General features: G+C 42.1%; 1 protein-coding gene across 2 annotated transcripts in view; it reads left to right on the top strand.

The window, feature by feature from the left end:
• The window catches only part of stmn3 (stathmin-like 3), a 40946-nt gene extending 25838 nt beyond the window's left edge, over window positions 1-15108 (top strand). The window contains exons 3-6 of one of the 2 annotated variants that reach the window (XM_088937310.1): window positions 578-673; window positions 2473-2651; window positions 9691-9882; window positions 12776-15108. In XM_088937310.1, the coding sequence (XP_088793436.1) occupies window positions 578-673; window positions 2473-2651; window positions 9691-9882; window positions 12776-12835 (527 nt within the window). In that variant the 3' untranslated portion in view covers window positions 12836-15108. Of the gene's footprint in view, window positions 1-577; window positions 674-2469; window positions 2652-9690; window positions 9883-12775 lie in introns of both variants that reach the window. The other variant, XM_088937309.1, reaches the window with a different exon arrangement.
• The last annotated feature ends 729 nt before the right edge of the window (window positions 15109-15837 follow it).

The following is a 15837-nucleotide window of genomic DNA, read 5'->3' as shown; positions in this document are numbered from 1 at the left end:
AGCATGAGCCGGGCTCTCTGATGCTCCTGGAAACAGTTTGTGTGGAAACACTCAGCAGTCAGAGTGCTTGGCACGCCGTCCCATTGGAAGCTGACCGATGAGAAAGAACAAAGCGTCAAATTACTCCCGACCTGATTCGGCTGGATGTAAAATGGCTGGCAGCATTAAGAAACATCAAAATGGCCCTTTTCTCCCTCGGCGGAGGTTTCATACCAAAGCAGTCTATTGATTTATTTCAAGGGAGGGTGCGACGGGGCTCAGGGATCGCTGAGAAATTAACTACGCATCCAGTTCAAACCTCTTTGTGAGAGTTCTCTAGGCCCATGTCCTGCTCTGTAACGATTCAGCGTACATACTGTATCATATACAGAGTAAGAGGCATATTCTGGGAAAAAAGACTACATTTTGTATTCACAACCTCCAATCTTGACTATGAGTAATTGTCCTGAGTAATTGAGTAAAATGTTCATACACACACAGTGTAAGATGATTGTCACACCTTTTGTTCCATATCTGATGTGCCTGTTGTGCTTGAAAACACCTGGTGTTCCTGAGACTGTCTGGTGCACTCTTTCAGCCTACAAGGAGAAGATGAAGGAGATGTCCATGCTGTCCCTGATCTGCTCCTGTTTCTACTCACAGCCACATCCTAACAGCATTTACCAGTATGGAGGTTAGTATGAGCTCCGTGTGATTAGGAACTGCACTCTGTCTGGGAAGAGCAGCACAGAACTGGCAAAAGGCCTTAACAGGATGAGACAGGATAATACAGTGTAGACTGTACTGTACTTTGCTACTGTGCGTTAGTTCATCGTGGTAAATAAATAGCATTTTAAAATTGGCCAGCTTCAAATTTCAGAAAACCGTGTCAATGCAAAATCGGTTAATAGGTCTACAGAAGACCTATTATATTGAAAAATACAGAAGAGGCATATTCTGCCAAAAAAGGCTACATTATATATTCACAATCTCCAATCTAGACTATGAGTAATTGTCCTCACTAAATGTTTCTACACGCAAAATGTAAGATGAGTTGCACCAAGCACGCACAAGGTGTAAATTAAAGCTAACAATGGATTATGGTGAATTGTATCATGTTTCCATTAAAAATGCAATTATCCGGCCGGCTGAAATGGATGCCAGTTAACCAGCAGTAAGTACCTGTATTGTGTAACTGCCATTCTGTATATGTTAATGCTGAACTGTAAGTGAAAAAACAGATTTCCCCTTTCCTTGCATTTATTCACCCAGTAGTAAAAATGTAAATGATTACCATTCCACCCACTGGAGGTGTGTATGCAAATTATTTAAATGTATGCACATATTAATAGCAGGTCTTGAGAAATAACTGCAAATTAGTAACATTAAATTTAATACTTGCCATATACTTAATACGTCTAAGCAGGCTGCTTTTATTTAACGGGCCCTTCCCAGAATTCTCTGTCTCTCTCTGATAGCGCTGCCTCTGGGTTATTATAATGACTACAGTTAGTATTTCCACATACTGTATACAGAGGGAGGGCTGGAGCACAGACAGAGGAAGACATTTTACAAGCCATGGCAGTCTACTTTTATTAAAAGACAACAGCATAAAATTGAATTACCGTAAAACTCATCACTGTCAACACCGAAAAGACTCATTAACGGACTATTAAAGTTCAAGGCTGAAAACTCATTTGCTCTGACGGCACTAACATGGTGGACCTTTTAAAAGATGTAGACAGAAAAATTGTGGTGCATTTCCTTTAAAATGTAGAAACGCTTTAAACTAGATGTAAAAATGTTACTGCCTTCTACTGTAATATACCACCTATTACTATACTATTAAGTTATAATATGAAACAATTGAAAAACGTACATACTGTACAAGTGTACATTTTTATGGCTTCTATGCTCAGGCGATGATCCATTTCCTAACTGCTTCTTCCAATTCAAGGTCACGGGGAAGACTGAACATATCCCAGCAGACAGCGGGCACAAGACATAAGAAAACCAGTCTATTACAGGGCAGACACACACACATTCACTTTTACCAGTAGGGATTGGGACTGTGGGAGAAAACCAGAGGAAACCCATGTGGCCTTTGGGATAACATACAAGCCCCACACAATAGCAGTCCAGGTACAGAGCTGAACCCAGGGCTCCAGCACTACAAAACAGCAATACTAACCACTGCCCACCGTGCCATTTCTGAATGACCAAGGAACCCAAATCAAACATAATCAAAAGAATCTGTATCCAGATTCCTACTTTAACTCAGCAGGGCTGACTTCATGAAGGGTTGCCATGGTAACTTTGCCATTTTTGCTGGCTTTACCATTTATTTTGCAGGTGCCATGGATAGCCCTGGTTTATATATTTTTTTTTACCAGACTTCCATACTCTTTGCTAGAAACCATGCGCTGTAACCATGAAGGACTTTCATAGAGCTGTTTAACGGTGTCGTTTGTTTTTTTATCACCTCTCCAGCAGACATGGAAGTGAAGCCAATCAATAAGAGGGCCTCTGGACAGTCCTTCGAGGTCATACTGAAAGCCCCGTCTGACCTGTCTCCAGACCGCCCCCAGTCCCTGTCCTCCCCTCCCAAGAAGAAGGACATGTCTCTGGACGAGCTGCAGAGGAGGCTGGAGGCAGCTGAGGAAAGGAGGAAGGTAGGAGAGCACAGCACAGTTGTCACCAGGCCTCTGTTCCGCACGGAGGCGTGTTTTTCATCCCAGCTAAGTTTCTTAAGCGTAGAGTAAAGCCAAGACAGCAGCTACTGTGAACCTGAACTCAGTGTAATACACAAGGAGCACGACTGAGCCACTGGAAGAGCACATAAGCAGTAAGACTGCACATCCCAGATATTTGCATTTCAGGTCAACTGTAGGTTTGCTATAGCAGTAGCATACTCAGCTCACCAACGCCCAAAGTGATTTCATTCCTCATGAGGCTGCCCACAAATGTCGGCAGAACCTCAACAAAGACAGAGACACCCCTCCAGCAAAATTACTAGGTTTTCTCCTAAGAAGTGCTTCAGATTAAACATTCTCATCCTTCTTTGCTTGAATGTAGCTCTGTAGAAATAATTGTACCAACAGAGCAACATCCCCGAGTTTAATTCCAAACGCGAGTCTTTTTGTTTGGGCTGCTTTCTACACGATTGAGCTTACACTGTACATGAATGAGATCTGGGGGGAAAAAAAAGAAAATCTTTCTTTGAAGTTCAGAACTTGCAGAAGCATTTCTTCTTTTGATGTTCTGGGAGTTGAGTTGGAAGCCCTGTTTCATTTTCTTTGGGTTAACAGCTTTCTGCATTAATGAGCACACTGAAGACCAATTATCGTACTTGTGTGACACAACAATCTCTGCCGTGCTGAATATTAAAAGTGTCGAGGCACAGTCACCCCAGGGGAACAGCTACTGTCCCATAGTCACATGCAGAGTGGCAACTTAAAGAGAACTTAAATAAAGACACAGCAGTGACAGTAGATATATTACCGTGCAGATGTCTGAAAGAGACTACCTTACAAATTCTGCTCTCGAAACTTACCCCCCACTGCAGCACTTTTCTTATTGCTGCATTAGACAGCACAGATTACCACAGGCAACAATGAGAATTATAAAGGTACTCCAGGACCAGAATATCACTGCAGTCACTTAAAATGGAGACATCACTGCAGGTGTGCGGTCTCCATTTTAAGTGACTGACTGCAGGATGGAGAAAAGAAATAGAGGATTGGAACCCATTTAAAAAGAAACATAACGGAAAAAGAGCTGTGAATAGACTACAGAGAAGTAGTGGCTACAATTTCCAGGCTGGCAGAATTCCTCTTGTTTGTGTCCTGTTGGATTCCACATTATTTTAAATGAACAAAAGTCCTTATTTTCCCTATGGGTGGATCTGTAGGCAGACAGCCCACTCCTTGAAAAAAAAGTGTAATGGACACAAGTTAATCTACAAGGAAAATCCCATCCAGAGTGTTTAGTCCTACTTTCAGTTTAGGGGCTACTGAAGGGGTACAGAGTTCTAGCAGGTTAGCATTATTATATACTGCGATACACATGTCTGGAGGTGGGACTCTGTAGTGGGTTTTCTTAAATATGTGGGACACCATAAAACAGACACACAAAAGCAGCTGTGAGGTAAAAAGGGCTTTTATTTATGTGCTGTGGGAAATATAAAACAAAACACTTGCTCTTTTTTGAGCTCTACATTTGTCTTACAATATGTCCTCTCTAGATGGACGAGCTGCTAAGCTGCTTACTGGCTCCAAAACAAAAATGCATCCCCAGCATGTCAGTGGCGGCACATCTCCGAGGCTCTGCTCTCTGGTATGGTGGCAGAGGTTGAGCGTCTCTGAAAGCTTCTGCTTCCTGTTTTTAATTAAATGTGACCCTTTGTCCGGTGAATGTAGTTCAAACAATAGCTGCCGTCTCTTTGCAATATCCAAGCACTCTGTGTGTAAAAGAAAAAAAAAAACTCTTCTCCATTTATATAAGCAAACTACCAGTATAATTGGCTTTGCCCTCATTTTGCTGTAGTTGTTTGCTGCATTCAAAGTTAGCGAGATGATGGATGGGCTGTTGAATTAAGAGAGCATCTCCAGCACAGGACCTATTTGTTTTAATTAAAATGGAATCAACTGACTCTGCATGTTGGCAGAAGTGTAGAGTTGGCTGCACAGCTTCCAAGTACTCCGATGGCCTGCTTTCTGCTACCAGACTGGGAGGCCCAATGGTACTGTAGTATCTACAGCAGAAACACATAACAAACTAATGATGAACCTGGGGAAAAGTGACCTCCTTATAGGTTACTGGACTTTGTGTCTTGTGCTTTTGTACCAAAAAGAAATGATGTACGAGCAGATGGACTAACGTGTTGTTGGTTCCTCTGAGCCAGAGTGTCCTGGAGGGCCTAGTATCTTCCGGTTTGAGTTTCAACCTGTGTAGCCAATTAACCAAGAATTGTTTTCTTAAATTAGACATGCTGTATATGGGATATTTCTTAAGGTCGTCTGTGGCTGAGTGCTCAAAGCATTTACTTCATTAAAGGTACAGCTACTTATTAAACACCTCTGAACAAGGTTAGACCCATTATAGTTATACAGTTAATTAAACAATTAGACCAACTATGTAACTGAGATCCTAAACAGAACAATCTATCAGAGTCTGACACCCCTGACTTAATTGATTGTTAGCTCGTTAGATCAATTAAGGGTTGATTTATATAAGAGAGAGCTCACTGGCACAGAGAACCACAAGATTGGGTGTTCCCAGGAATGGGATAGAGAATCCCCCCACACTAGGAAATCTTAAGTAATTAACAATAAGATCAGTAAATGTTCAGTTAGAGTTAGACAAGGTCATTTCATTGGCAAGAAAAGAAGAGATTAACCATAAATATTGATTACACTACATAAATTAGTGAATAACCTTATTCCAGACACAGGATGCCAATATTTATGCTTGACTTACTAAAAGCATATATATAAAAGTAGTGTAAAACCACTGTGTGTAGGATATTTATATCAGTTACAGTATGATCTATCATGTGTTTTCGGATTTGTTAAAATATATACCAGAGTCTATGAGGTGTGATTTGACAGACAGCATCACTCATCTCTTTATTGGAAATGGGTTGAAGGCAGAAGAGGAAAATACTGTGCAGCTTGTTCTTCCCATATAAGGCTCTCTGGGGGTGATTTTCAATCTTTTTGTTTCATCCTGGCAAATGTGCACAGCTAGTAAAGAGGTGAAAGCAGAGGTAACCTTGGCAACAAAACGCGAAGATGGAAAGTCACAAGCAGCGTTCCCTCTAAGCTGTGCTCGGTTGTGCGCGCACACAGGTTATGAAATCAGCGCATCAGCGCACATAGGAAATAGAACTGCGCACAAAAAATTAAACTCCCCCCAAAATATGATAATAATAAAACAAACACGGTTGTCAATTGAAAAATGCTAAGTTGACCACATGAGACTGGCTGCGAGAGGCCCGACCTGGCTGTGTGCATTATTATTGCTACTCGATAATCAATATCTATGCTCGATGACTGGGCACGTTGAATCACTGTCCCGGTCTTTTGGATCTCCATGCTTCTATGAGAATGACTATATTAACAAAAACTAATTTCAGGTTTCCCATACACTCAATTTAGTGCGCACAAGTTTTTGTCACTGGGGACAAAAATTTGCACAACTTGAAATCCTTGCGCACACAGGTCATTAAAAATTAGAGGGAACATTGGTCACAAGATAAAATACAGACATCTCAGCATGTTTCTTCGGCAAGGGTTTTATTTTGTGTGGATGGCAGGAGGCGCACACGAGCTTGGTCAGACCGACATTTGGACACACTCGGTAGGGGGCTCATTCCAATATGGCACTTTGGAATTTGCTGCAGGTGGTTGGGTTTCAGTTTTGACTCCATCCAAGCTGAGACAGACCTCAATCACAAAACTGCCCTGGTGAAATACCACTGGTTTATAGGTCACAGCTGGTACTTTTAAGCTCGTGGCATGAATCTTTATTTTTGCCTTAATGTTTTATTTGAGGACAGCTTTATACAGCCAATAATATCTTCACAAATAACTTCTTAAAGATTGAATTGAATGTTAGAAAAACATTTTCTTTTTGGCCATTCGTCTAAATGACATAGCATATACTGTACATAATAGCCTAAAGTTTATCTTTTGTCCACGGTAAAGGCCTTTATAAATACAAACTATATGGCATATAGTTGACATGATGGTCCAACAACCTACCATTAATGAGTTGTTTTTCACTAGCAGAATCGATCCTGAAAACATTATCAACTATTAAATTTTAAAAATGGAATTCATTCCAGCAGCATGTTTTAAACTACCTAAATAATATCAATGCACTAATTAATTCTTTGTAGACACGCTGCCACACAAGGTCTTTTGTCTGTAGCTGCTTTTCTTCGGCACATGAGAACGCTTGGGGGTTTTATCTTCATAACGTGAAAAAAAACAAAACCAAGAGCCCAGATTGTGCCGCTTAATGAAAGCTCTGAATTTTTTATTTTAGGCATATAATCGTATTTTAAAAATTCAAAGAAAGGGACAAGAACAGCCAAAACAGGAGTAAACAAAAATCCTATTAAAATATTTCTGCTCACTGTAGATTAATATTTAAAGAGCAAGGCCCATTAAAAATTCATTTAATTCCTGAGCACAGTGCTTTCTCTTCTGTAATGAATAAGAATGGAGATTTTGAATCTTAATGGCATAATTGCTGCCTTTTCTTCCCATGGCTCAGAGCACCCTTCACTCTGGGGGTTGTAATTCATGGCAAACCTCTGTAGTGTGATGGCTGCCGCCATTCATTTTAACTCTTGATGCGTTTGGTGGTTGATCTTCTCCGCTGGCTTCTCAGCCTGCACAGGCGATTAACTCTGTGGGAGTTTTATGGTCCAAGAATAATTGAGGCTCTGCAGAGAAAATCATTTCAGTGCACCGCATTCGGAAGTCCAGAAGTCGTCAAAGGCACAGGCAGCACTATGGAGTCAAAGGGGAAACCTGTACCAGAGGGAATGAGTAGAAACAGTGGAAATGCGTTTAAAACTGAGAACAGAAGGTGTTTCTTCACCCAAAGTATGCAACAAGCTGCCAAGCCATGTGGTTGAATACGATTCTGTTGCTTCTTTCGAAAGAAATGCCTGGATGAGATCCTAGGATCAATTAGCTACTAGCAACCTACTGAACCAGCTGGCCTGAATAAACTCCTCTCATTTGCAGACATTCTGAGATCTTCATCTTCATAGATAGGCTGACCTCACTCACTTTCCCCACAATATGGATATGTCTTTACTGAATCGGCCTATGGCTGTTTGTCTTCTTCATTATCTTCTTCTCTTTATTTTCTTATTCCTTCTTCTAAAAAGCAAAGATGCTGTTCAAATTGCCTCAGGACCTTTTACGGTAGCTACCACTTAATCTTAGGAGAAAATTGTAAGCTATGAGGGGCAAAGTTGCCTTTTATGAGCAGAGTTTTCTCCTGTTTTTTTTCAAAGTGTAAAGGCAGTATTTAAAAAAACCCCAACACATCTATGTAGTGAGTTGAAACTCTCTAACTTGACTACATTGGAAAATATACCCCACTCAGCTCAGTCACCAATGCTTTTGGGTGTTTGAACCAGAACATTATTGCAATAGGCTGGGTAAATTAGTGAATATAAGTGGCAAAATAATCATGAATTATCAAATCAACTTAAGCATCTTTTACAAACAGAGGGTGACTAAGAAAGCCAAAAGCATCAGGGAGTGTGTGTCTCACCCCCTCCACTGTGAATTCACACTTCTCCCATCTGGGAGACGCCTCTGTGCCCCCAGGTGTAAAACCAACAGACTCAGGAAATCTTTCATTCCCACTGCAATTACACTCTTAAGCAATGCAAAGTCACTACCGTGTCTCTTGTTTCTTTTCTCCTGTAACACTACTGTATTCTCTTCCCTTTTGATGATGTACTGTATATGTGTCACTGTGTTGTGTTTGACTGTGCCATAAAACAAATTTCCACTAGGGGACAATAAAGCTTGAATTGAATTGAATTGAATTGAATTGAATAGTGGGAACAAATAGAGGCATTATTATATAAAGTGTTAAAAAAAATAAGAGATATTAAGTAAGAAAGACGGGAATGTAATTGTCAACAATTATAATCCTAGCTGTTAAAAATAACGTGTAGGACTTTCTCACCTGTAAGAAAATTCTCAGACACAGTTTGATTTTCTGTCCAGGTACACTATACCGAAATCTGCAAAACAAACCAGAATATTGGCAGGCATTTTCCTTCAGCTCTGCAGCTAAAGCAAACATTTGTAAACCACATTACTGTTGTTAAAGGTGTTTTGGGGGGAAATCTGTTTAATCCCTTTTCCATAAGCCTTTCCATGTGAAAAAAAAATGAAAAGGCGAATCTCGCTGTACAGACCTGATATTCAGCACAGCCTGGTACAATCCGCCAGAAACTGCACAACGCCAGGCCACACGCCATCTGTCTGAGTTAAATTGACTCACTGGCTGCATAAGAAGCTCCTGGCTCTGGGATTGGGCCCCCACAGAGCACGTGCGGCTGAGCTCATGGTGTGCAAGTTATTTTTGCAGTCATTTCAGATCTTGTTGCTACGTGTGTACTCTCTGAAAGAGAAATCGATCTTTACTCCCCTAAAAAACTCAGGCATACATACTGCAGCTCTGCACTCCAAAGCTGCCCACTGTTCAGATCTCCATCTAGTCATTTGGTCTTTTCTGATTTCTTCTTTCAAAAAGACTGTATGTACCAGAAGGGCAAAGCTCTTCAGGGGTTTTGCTAAAACTCTCAGATAGCTTCACCTGAGAGTTGTAAGGTAACGGCAATGTGATGTGTACCACAGCAGAAGCATGATTTCTTGGGGACGTTCTTTACTGAGAATAAAAGAAGCTTTATTTAGTTCCAGGGCAAACTTGGAATGCTGTCAATCCTTGATTGCTCGTTAAGTATTAATACATTGCAGCAGGGATCTCTGCAGTGTGAAGCTTTCAAACCTTTCAGGACCCAGTAATGCATGAGAAAGCTGGGCGCCGGTGCCAGGCCTGACACACAATTCATTGGCGTCCTGTCGAGGGCTGCAGCAGTGCATTCTGGGGGGGGGGGGTCGAGGCAGGCCTGGCAGGAAACCGACTGCGCGTGTGTGTGTCTCTCTGCAGTCCCAGGAGGCCCAGGTGCTGAAGCAACTGGCGGAGAAACGCGAGCACGAGCGAGAGGTGCTGCACAAGGCCCTGGAGGAAAACAACAACTTCAGCAGGATGGCGGAGGAGAAGCTCAACTACAAGATGGAGGTCAACAAGGAGAACCGAGAGGCCTACCTCAACGCCCTGAAGGAACGGCTCCGCGAGAAGGCAAGGGCTCGCCGCGCGGGTTCTCGCGGGGGGATCGTGGCGAGGCTGCCCTCCTGAAGAAAACACTACACATGAAACAGAATGGGAACACAGCTCAGCTGTCACTGTTAATTTCCACAGCAGTGTCTCGTTTGGAAGTATAAATATATAAGGACATAGTTGTACATATTTGTGCCAGCAGCCATATCACCCTGCAGCTCTCAACTGGCAGCCCACTGAAGCTCAGCAGGGTTGAGCCTGGTCAGTACCTGGATGGGAGACCTCCTGGGAAAGCTAAGGTTGCTGCTGGAAGTGGTGTTAATGGGACCAGCGGGGGGCGCTCACCATGCGGTCTGTGTGGGTCCTTATATCCCGGTATAGTGGCAGGGACACTATACTCTAGTGGGCACTGTCTTTTGGATGAGATGTTAAACCGAGGTCCTGACTCTCAGTGGTCATTAAAGATCCCCGGGCATTTCTCGATAAGAGTGGGGAGCTATCCCAAATTTCCCCCTTCGGCCTTTACCGTGGCCTCCAAATTGTCCCCATGTATGATTGGCTTGCACTGGCCCTGCGATGGCCTGGCTCGTTGCTTGCCAGGTAGGCTCCAGCTTCCCGCGACACCGTATGGTATAAAGCGGTTTGGCAAATGCCATGACATATATACATGACGATATTTATATATGTGAGGACACACAGGATGTGTGCAGACCTGGAAGTCTGAGGGCTGACCAATGAGAGAGCCAGGAGAGTCAGCAGCCATCGTGGCCTGAGAGCAGGAGTGGCTCTCTGTGTGGGTGGCTGGGAGCTCCTAGCTAGTGTGTCACCAGGGGGAAGCTCGTTGAGCCTGGGTAACTGCAGGCGAAGGGCTCTGTTCAGTGAGTGACCCTAAGAAGGACCGTGTCAGGGTTGTTGTGGAGACTTTGGGCATAGGAATCCGCGAGCAAAGGCCCCAGAGTTCTCAGTGTACGTGAGTTAACCCGACGAGCGGCCCAGTGTCAGCACCACTCTCGGAGGAGAGTGCGTGTACAGGTGCAGAAAAGGCTCCCCAGCAGGCAAAAAAGGGCATGTTTGGAGCATGCCCAAGTAGTGACCATTACCCCAGGGGCATAACAATATCTTTAAGTAGTTCTGTGTAATTGTATAAACTATTTTAGAATGAGCTAATTAATATTGACATATTAATGTTTTGCCCACTTTATTTATGGTGTAAATGAAGAAATGTATTTATTACTTTTGTTTTAATTTATAAACTGATGTAGCACTAATGAACCAATCAGGACAAATCCGACTCACTGTAAGCACTGTTCATATCTTTATGTTCTATGAACACAGATAAAAGAAAATCTTAACACTGGTGTCAATGAGGCATCGGAAGACACAATTTGGCTCTAAAGGACCCAGTGATGTTTGAACATGAATCAAGTGGAGCATGATGGTTAAGGACAAGCGCAGAAAACTGGAGATCCTAGAGAAAACCCCCACGAACACACGGAGAACATGCACACTCCACACAGAAGGGCCCTATCCAAGCAGGAACCCAAGACCCAAGGCTCAGTCATGTGAGGCAGTGATGCTAACCACCTGCCATACAGCCTTCACTATTACATTATTGATGAGATTCATTTGGTCCCAGAAGACACTGATAACAAAGAAAAAGAAGCTGACAAGCTAACAACCACACTTTTCTGAAACAACAAGCTATGACCATTAGACAGCAAGCAAGAGGAAAAAAAGAAACATGCAGAGAATACACCAATCCCCCTGGCACTGACACGATTGCAAAAGCCCTGTTATTAACAAAAAGGATTTCACAAATTGTGTCTCTTTTCGCATCAAACTTCAAATCAAAGTGAACTGAGGCTCCTTCACAGAAATGTTTCCTTCACACCCTAGATCTTAAGAAAAAATCATTCAGAATGCACATCGACAACATCACACCTCCTATTTTAATTGAAAAGAAACGTCCTCTTTTCAGGTCGCATTTGAATAGACTGCTTGAATCAGGAGCTGACTGGAGTGCTTATTCACTACTTGAATCAAGGTCTAAATGCTTTTGTGGGGAACAAATTGGTGAAAATGCAGACGAAAGGAGGAAGCAAAAAAATGAGACACATTCAAGTGTTACATTTGGAGATGCTAGAATATAGAACAGAATGTGTTCGGCAGCCTTTAACCTTGAGGCAGCCTGAAGTGGAGAACCCAGAGGAAAATTGATGTTTTTAAGCAACTGGTCGCTTGGACATTGCTTGTGGGTTTAGTTAGAAGGCAACACCCTTCCCCATTCAGATAGCTCAAGGCCAAACTACAATAATTCTCGCCAGGGAGGCCACTGCCTGATACCCACAATGCCATGCCTGATGATGGTGATTATGGTGCTGCATTGTGGTATCTCAAGGTCAAGCTACAATAATTTTCCGCGGTGGCCAAGAAACCGATGTCTCTCATTAGTGAGGTCACTGCGTGGCACCCATGATGCCATGCCTGTGTCAGGAGTTGCAGCGAAGTGGCTGGTTTGGACCCCGAAGCGAGGTGGTTGTACAGTAGGTCTTTTCCAGAACGGTTCCGTTGAGTACCAAAAGTATCCAAGTCCGAAACCGATGTCAAGGGATAGTGCTCGAGTTTTGAGAGCCAAAAAGTCTTTCCCAACAGGTTGGACGAAGGTTGAGCTCAGGAGAGGGAAGCTCAAGAGGGAGCAGGGAGTGAGTGGAGGGAGAGGGAATAAACAGGGAAGCTCGAGTGGAATGATAATTGATGAATTCGTGCGTGAATGTCTGCGGTGAGAGCTGCTCGTAGGGATGCGGTGACGTCTAAGTGCTCGTGGGCGGTTCGTGACAGCCTGACGATGGCGATTATGGCGCCAGTCGGACTCGAAGGCTGTGCTAACAGACTGTCTTTGCCCGTCTCCCCTCAGGAAAGACATGCTGCCGAAGTGCGCCGAAACAAGGAGCTGCAAGCGGAGCTCTCTGGTTGAAGACATTTTCTACGACTTTATCAAGAAATTCCACATCTGAAGAGTTTTGGCTAGGAAAATGCAACTTTTTTTAATATTTCTGTATCGACTGTCATGCATTGTTCTGCATCTACAAAATTTCATTCTTTGTGCAATAGGAAAACGACTAACAATTAGAATACTGCGACTAGTCCACTCACTGCGTTACTCTGTAATCTGCCTATGGAGCCTTTTCCTCTTCTAATATTGATTTAGCAAATCAGCCTTTAGGTTTCCTCTCTTTTCTTCAAATGGCAAATTTTAAAATGCACACAACTAAAATTGCTTCTGATGGGATCAATTATTCATAGCTTTTGGGAATGCCTGTTTGCAATCTAATATTCTAACACACCAGACGTATGCAGACAAATGTCTCTCTGTAAACAAGCTGGGGACGATGAGTTTAAATTACATTTCAGCTGGCTCTGCATATTCCCATCAAATAAAGAAATGTGTTTGATAAATTATTCTGACATCATAGCACTTCAGAATTCAATAGTCTTTATTGGTTAAATAGAGAGAGCAAAAAAGGGTTTCTTACAGCCAGATCAATTGAATTTCTGTCCTTGCATATAGGACAATTTGCTCTTTTTCTCCAATTTAACAAGACTGAAGCACAACCAAGAAATCACCCACTAAATTAAAAACCTGAAGGCTGAATTTTGACATTATTTAAAACTGCCATTTACGTCATTGTGTATTATAACTGTCTGTTCCAAATATTTACTGATCGTATGTACGTGTGCAAGAATTGCTTGAGCCAAATTTTTTTTTGTCTTATTACTGCAGTAATGGTAGTACGACGTAGGAAACGAAAAAAAAAACCTGCAAGATATTACGCTGTACAAGGGTGTTTGCTTGGCGTGGAGCTCTGACTTGAAGCTTCTTTTTGTCTCCCTGTAAATATCTTTTACTAATATTCAGGATTGCATTTTGAAAGCTAGTTCTTAACCCCAGTCATTCCTCCTAATGCATCATTGCTACTGCACCACTCGCCATCTTTTTAGTCCTGCTGTTTGTATATAACTCACCGGTCGGAAACACTACCACGATGAGGCTGATTTTGGTGCTATGGAGTTCTGTAGTTCCTCGCTCTGTCAACCAGAGGATGGCATGTGTTAACAACGTCAGGCTGCAGGTCATTCACCAGGAAATTATTCACTCTGTCAAAAAGCTCCTTGGCACAAGCAACAACCTGGCTTTGTGTCTGTCCCAGTAGTATAGGCTAAAATTAAAACCCATATCCCATATCATTGCGTTTCTATGGTAATTTGACAGGACCAAGGTCATTATACTGGGTTTTGGGCTTAAGAAATAGCATGTAGTCACAAGAAAGGAGCACAAAGATGTTTCCATCTGAGATGCTGGTGTCCTGTTTTTATCATGTGACTCTGCTACTATTACTGGTGTCAGCATGCGACATCATTACAGATGGTAACGTGCTGTAAGGGTTTGGGTTTTGAGCAGAGGAACCAGGAACAGGAACCTCATATGATCAGTTCAAAACAGCTTTCGTGTGTGGCGGATGTTTATAACTACACAAAAGCTGCTCCTTGTTTCAGCCCAGCCAGAGATTTGTCTTTTCCTAAAAAAGATTGACATCTGAGCGCAAATCTGACTTGGAGCTTGTCTTTAGAGTGAACGAGGGTGAAATATTGCAACAGACATTTGGTGAATCAAAGCCACAGTATCCCGTGCAAGAGGTAATGCAAAATGGTTATGACTTCACACATAAAAAGAATATATACAGTACATACTGTACTCATGTGTTTTCTATCTTGGCCAGATAGGTTATAATCTTTATAGTCTTCCATTCAAGTACTAACAACGGCAATCCTGCTTAGCTTTTCCGCTGTGTGCCCTACTTTTATGTGCAGACATGTCATGCTGGTACTTGAATAGGTTATAACCTTGCCTTAAGACTCCTCTTGTACTGTACATCATTACCATCTACTGTACAACGTTTCTGCATCACCTACTGGGGGCCCAATTAGACAGCTCTGAATAATTCCATGCAGATATAATCTCAACTCCATATAAATACTGATACTACTGTTGCCACATTGCAGTTTGTAGATTACTAAAATATGTGCCATCTTCCATAATCCAATGGGTATAAGAGTCAGAAACGAGGACACCTTTACAGCTACTTGTATAATCATATTTTAGAATATCTCACCTGCAGTTCAGTGTCAAATTGGGATTGTTATTGTGAACAGAAGTGATAATGAATAATAATAAAGTTGGTAATACACCGTTCTGTTTTCGTTGATTTTATTGTATCAAAGTGGAGATAGCCATCAGCTATATACTGCAAAAGCAGTTAATTATCAGTTATTTTTTCCTTTGCCTCTTAATACCCAATCACTTTGCTTGCATGTGTTACAAACAAACTCCTTTGTCAAAGAAGCAATGAAAAAGTCTAAAGAGCAAACGAAGGGAATTCCTTTAGTATAAGCCACAATTAAATCATTGATGAGCATTTTAAATTCCATTCTCCCCCCGTCTCCTAACAAGGTTTTGAAGCATTGAAGCCCAGCAAGTTAATTGTCTGAATTGTGGGTTTAAGACTGAATTGTGTCGAAACCCACATGATATCCATTATTTTTTTAAAAGTCTGTTTTGTAGGTTATACTGTTGCCCTGATGATAAGCTTACACATCACGGTATGGCTTTTATGAAATTGTATTTTTTTTTCATACAGTATGTGGAATATTATATACTCTGAATTCATTTAAATGAGCCATTTGTGATATCAATATGGAAAGGGTCCCCTAACTCATACAAATGATGACAAAGGAACGCTTCTCTGATTGTATAATTGGCAAATGGGTTGTGAAAGTAGGTCATATACAGCTTTGCTGCAGCTGGGGGCTCAGTGTCTGTTCCAGGTGGAGGGAAATTGCACACTCTGCAGTCTTGACAACATATGCAGTAGTAGCTACCCAGAGTCCCAACACAGTTCTGGGAAGTGACTTACTTGT

Source organism: Atractosteus spatula, chromosome 19, assembly GCF_055471065.1.
Source record: "Atractosteus spatula isolate fAtrSpa1 chromosome 19, fAtrSpa1.hap1, whole genome shotgun sequence".
In the NCBI taxonomy this organism is placed as follows: Eukaryota; Metazoa; Chordata; class Actinopteri; order Semionotiformes; family Lepisosteidae; genus Atractosteus; species Atractosteus spatula.
This window is presented reverse-complemented; position numbering and strand designations above follow the sequence as displayed.